Here is a 4,879-nt window from a genome sequence, read left to right on the forward strand (position 1 = left end):
GAAAGAAAGCCCAAGCATTCATGCATGAAACCCTTCCAGCTGGCTTTGGCAGGGCTGAACTGCTTCAAACTAGTGAGGAAGACCCCAATATTCTCCAAGCTGTAACACGTAAAACCAAGGTGAATTCGTGCTTGTGCTGTCAGACCCCACATGGGGGTTGGAGTCTTGGCACCACTGGTGGAGCTACACCATGTATTGTCCAGGGTACAGTCAGGAGGAGGCAGAAGATACCAGGAGTCACCCTGCAGCCAGATTTGTCTCTGTTGCTTGTCACTGCCTCATCTGGGTGAGAAGCTCTGCCACTGATCCATGTGAACACCAGGACCAGCCCCATCCTCTCTGTGTGCCTCCCAGCCTGCTGGGAAGGCCAAGAAAAAGTCACCTGCTACTGCCAAGTGCTCTGATGTCCAGTTGTGTGGTTAAATCTGCCTGTGTCAAGAAATCTCATGCTGAAAAGGAGCAGCCTGTTCCTCACTATCACCACTCAATGTGCAGCTGGATGATCCAGGAGCCAAGAAACTTGCAGCAATGGTCCAGACACAGATCTCTGGGCTTCCATCCATCCCATGCCAGCCCCTCAGACCACCAAGCATGAATCAGGCACCTTACCTGGCACAGGACAGGAGCTCCAGTCCCTGATCACCCCGGTCTTGTCCACTTTGGTAGTGGTCCACTGGTAGATGAACAGGATGGTGTGGGAAGGGCCAGCATCCAAAACAATTCCATACTGGAAACCCCAAAAATATTCCAAGTAAACACCACTGAAATGCATGTTGCTTTGTACTGGTAGGGTTACTCAGCAGTTTGTAGGTGCTCTGGGTAACCCACGGGTCTGCACTGCAGTGTTTGAGTTGGCTTTTTACATTCAATGAATGAGTGAAGCCAGAAGATGATCTGGGTTTGCAGGGAACCATCTGCACTTCTGAATATGCATGAGGGGTGGCAGGAGCAGAGAGACACCCAGAGACACATCAGAGCTCCAGTGGCAGGCTCTGTAGCTGTTCCTGATACCAGGCACAGGGAGCCACTGAGAGCTGAGCCACCTGGAGCTCTGGAAAAAAAGGTCCTAAAGCAGAGGGAGATGGCACTATCCAGGCTCTTGGCTGATTCTGGGGTTCAAACTGCTGCCAGGTTGGTTTGCTAAAGCTTTTGTGCAGGAACCAGAGGGCTGCAGCTTCCTCCTGCTTCTGAGGACCCCCAGGCTCCCATGTCTGTTTGATGCCCCACTGCAGAGCTGGTGTGACATGGGCTGGGTTTGTCCCCATGCCTGCCAGACCCTGCAGCACACTGTGACCAACCAGCACACCCACTGTCCCAGGCAGCAGCTCCACGGAGACCAAGATAATGTCTTGGCAGAAGCAGCAGCAGCAAATGTGAGACTTCTCAACAGCTTGTCCACTGCCAGCTCTCCTGTGTTCTAGCAGTGAGGCCCAGGGCTTTCTCAGAGAGTCACTGGAGTTGGAAGGGACCTCTGAAGATCATCTAGTTCAGCCCCTCTGCTAGAGCAGGGCCACCTACAGCAGATCCCACAGGAGCACGTCCAGGTGGGTTTGGAATGTCTGCAGAGAAGGAGACTCCACAGCCTCCCTGGGCAGCCTGTCCCAGGCTCTGTTACTCTCACAGTAAAGAATGTTTTCCTTGTGTTTAACGTGACCTCCCTGTGCTCCAGTTTGTGCCCATTGCCCCTTGTCCTGTCTTTGGACATTGCTGGAGTCTGGCCCCACCCTCCTGACACCCCCTGTAGGTATTCATAAGCACTGATGAGAATCATAGAATCATTAAGGATGGAAAAGACCTTCAAGATCATCAAGTCCTACACCCCATGACCACTAAATCATCTCCTGAAGCACCATGTTTACCTGGTTTTTGAAAACCTCTAAGGATGGTGCCTCCACCCCTCAGAGAGATCCCCCCTTCAGGCTGAACAGCCCCAGGGCAGATGCTCCAGTCCCCTCATCATCTTTGTGACCTAAGCTGGACTCTCCAATAGCTCCTTGTCTTAGTCTCTTTGCAGCCCAGTCTGGTCTCTTTGCTGCTGACCAGGCCTTGCTGAGCTGCACCTCATGTGTGAGCATTAGGAAATGAGAAGCCAGTGCTCTGTGGCTGTCCTGCAGGTCCCCACACTCAGAATAGCCCTGATGGTAGCCAGGGGTCTCCTCCTCCCCCCTCCATTACATGACCCTAAACTGGGGCATCTACACAGACAGGAGAGAAACTCATGGGACGTGGGAGGTAGGTGGCAGGGCACAGTCTCAGCTGTATCCTGTACAGAAATAGTTGTTATCTGGGGCTGAAGAGGAGGAGAAACCTCCTGAGAGGTTGATGTTGACACTGTCAGAAGGGTTTCAGCACAAGACCTTCCTGGGAGCTCCCAGTTACACCAGTCAGCGCCTGGGTCAGGAACTGGTGGGGATTGGAGCTGGAGCAGAGATGTGGAAGGAGGATGGAGCTCCCTGCCTGAGCCTGCTGCCATCTTCCTGTGAGTGACAGCTCCTGTTCCTTGCTGCTCCCCCAGCTGCCTCAGATGAGGAAGAAATGAATTGGTGTTGGTGGAAAAACCCGGATTTTTTTTTTTCCCTTCACAAAATGAGAGGCTGCTCCTCTGAGCACCAAGGAGAAGAGATCCCTGCCTTTCTGCCCCAGCTCAGCACCAGGGAATGACAGAGCATGGAGCAATAAGGTCTTGTGTTTTGTTTTGTTTTGTTTTGTTTTTTAATCCAGTGCTGTTTCTTGGAGCAGTGGGAGGAGGGGTGGCATCTAAACCTGCAGGTTAACCTACTTCTGCTTGATGAAACCATCAGTGCCACGGGGCTCAGCTCAGCCTGCAGCATGAGGCAGAGTGGATGGGCATTAACTCCCTGGTCACCAACAGCAGGCTGGCTCTGCAGTTAAAATCAAGGACAGAAGAAGAGAAAGCATGGAAGAGAATACTTATTTAAGACAGAAGCAGCAGGTCAGGGCCAGATTCCCACAGATTTTCAGGAGGGACCCAGCACTTTCCCTCCACTGGTCTCTGGCTGCTCTGGGGTAGCTCCAGACCTGGACTGTCTCTCCTCAGCCTGTGGTGGGCATCTCTGCTGATCCATGGACCATATCCAGCCTGTATTTCCCTGACCAGCCAAAGAGACTGCCTTGTTTTTGGTTGGAAAAGCTACAGCATGTTGAAGGATGCCAACCTGTCCCCACAGTCTTGTTCTAGTCCCCTCCTCAGTCTGTGCTCTGGGCTAGTCAATAGCTCAGCAGTGCAAGGAATGTGACAAGCAACAAACCAGACCAGCTCAAATTCCCAGCTTGCACAAGGCAACAGGCAGGTTCTCCTTAAGCAGCAGTCCCACCAAGAAGATCCTCTGCTTATTGCCCCGGCTTGGCTGCTCTTACCTTGGTCCCGAGAGGTGGGATGGGCACATCTTTGGTGGAGACACAGAGCAGCACGATGCCCGTCAGCCCTGCTGTGATCACCAGCCACGGGGGCAGCAGCTCCCGCCAAGACATGAAGGGTTTCCTCCTGCTGCAAAGTCAAGAAGAGGAAGCAGCAGAGCAGCAGAGCTGCTTGGAACAGCCTTTAAACGGGGGAGAAAGGCGGGGCAGGGCTGGGCTCCAGCTTCAGCCCAGCCCCAAGCCACAGGGACCACAAGGAGAGCGTGGGCCCGAGCTGGGATGTGTCAGGCAGATCTATTGCTCCATGCAAAGAAGAAACCGAGGGCTTGGTGCCCAGTGCAGGCTTTGTGAAGTCATGGGAGCAACCTCGAAACTGCCCTGGGCAGCGGGGATGAGGGAGACAGAAGTGGGGGGTTAACTCAGCTGTGTCGTCAGCAGAAAGGAGGCAAAACTCATCCCTTTGGTATTCTGCGCCTGGCAGGGCTGGCTGCCAGAATTAGAATGGGGAAGCTCCTTGTTGCTGGGTTTGTTTCCTGCCTGAGGACTCCAGGGGGGACCTGGGGCACTTCCCTGTCCATTGTGGCGGAGCGTGGGCACTGGGCCTGGTTCCCTCAGACCACTCCTGCTTCCTTCTGCCCTCTCAGGTGGCACCAGGGACCGGAAAATGTCTGGGTTTCCCCCCAGAGGAGACTCTGCCTGGTTTGGACTTGGCTGTGGAGGCTGCTTGGGTCTTTTGTCCACGGCAGGGCAGAGTCAGGGCAGCTGCCTGTATTCCCCTTCCTGACAGCCACCCAGGAAAGACAGCCAGCTCCCTGGATTTACAAAATACCTGCCTGGTTTCTCATTTCCAGTGCTTAACACATCCCTGGGACCAGAATTTCTGAAGGAAAACATGTGATTCCCAGGGGAGGTGCTGCTTCCAGGCTGTCCCACCTGATTCTCAGGGACTGGGTCTAGGGATGAAAGTGCAGCTTCTTTACCAGGAATGTTCTGGTTTGTGTGAGCTGGACCATTTATTGGCAAGGCCACCTTGTCCCCACCAGGGAACTTCAGCAACCAAGCCTCTGTCTGCAGAGCTAAAGGAATGACACCTTCTTGGTCTGGCAGGGGTGTTTGGAGACACATCTCTCCATCTTAGGGTTGCTTTAAGCCAAGTTCTAGGAAGGCCTCATGTTCCTGCAGAGTTCAGGCTCCAGGTTTTGCTGGTCAGCAAGTAGAATGTGTCTGCAGCTGTCCTGTAGTGGCAGGACAAGGGAGAAGGATTTTAAACTGAAAGTGGGCACAGTTAGATTGGACATAGGGATGATGAGGATGGCACCAGCACGGTTGGTGTGAGGGGCTGGTGTGAGGGTTGGTGTGAGGGGCTGGTGTGAGAGGTTAGTGAGGGGTTGGTATGAGGAGTTGGTGTTTGTGTGAGGGGCTGGTGTGAGGGTTTGGTGAGGGGTTGGTGTGAGGGGCTGGTGTGAGGGGTTGGTGTTTGTGTGAGGGGCTGGTGTGAGGG

The 4,879-nt window shown here is 53.8% G+C and overlaps 2 protein-coding genes across 2 annotated transcripts in view; one reads left to right on the top strand and one right to left on the bottom strand.

Annotated features, from left to right (window-relative positions):
• Positions 1 to 3,492, bottom strand: part of LOC104385813 (ectonucleoside triphosphate diphosphohydrolase 2-like) — a 12,771-nt gene extending 9,279 nt beyond the window's left edge. The window contains exons 1-2 of the mRNA XM_009994312.1: positions 3,379 to 3,492; positions 610 to 727 (exon numbers count right to left, since the gene is read on the bottom strand). Coding sequence (XP_009992614.1) covers positions 610 to 727; positions 3,379 to 3,492 — 232 coding nt within the window. The remainder of the gene's footprint in view (positions 1 to 609; positions 728 to 3,378) is intronic.
• Positions 3,493 to 3,769: 277 nt separating this feature from the next.
• The window catches only part of NELFB (negative elongation factor complex member B), a 15,900-nt gene continuing 14,790 nt past the window's right edge, over positions 3,770 to 4,879 (top strand). Inside the window, exon 1 of the mRNA XM_009994345.1 lies at positions 3,770 to 3,784. Coding sequence (XP_009992647.1) covers positions 3,770 to 3,784 — 15 coding nt within the window. The remainder of the gene's footprint in view (positions 3,785 to 4,879) is intronic.

Source organism: Chaetura pelagica, unplaced genomic scaffold (assembly GCF_000747805.2).
Source record: "Chaetura pelagica isolate M959 unplaced genomic scaffold, ChaPel_1.0 scaffold132, whole genome shotgun sequence".
In the NCBI taxonomy this organism is placed as follows: domain Eukaryota; kingdom Metazoa; phylum Chordata; class Aves; order Apodiformes; family Apodidae; genus Chaetura; species Chaetura pelagica.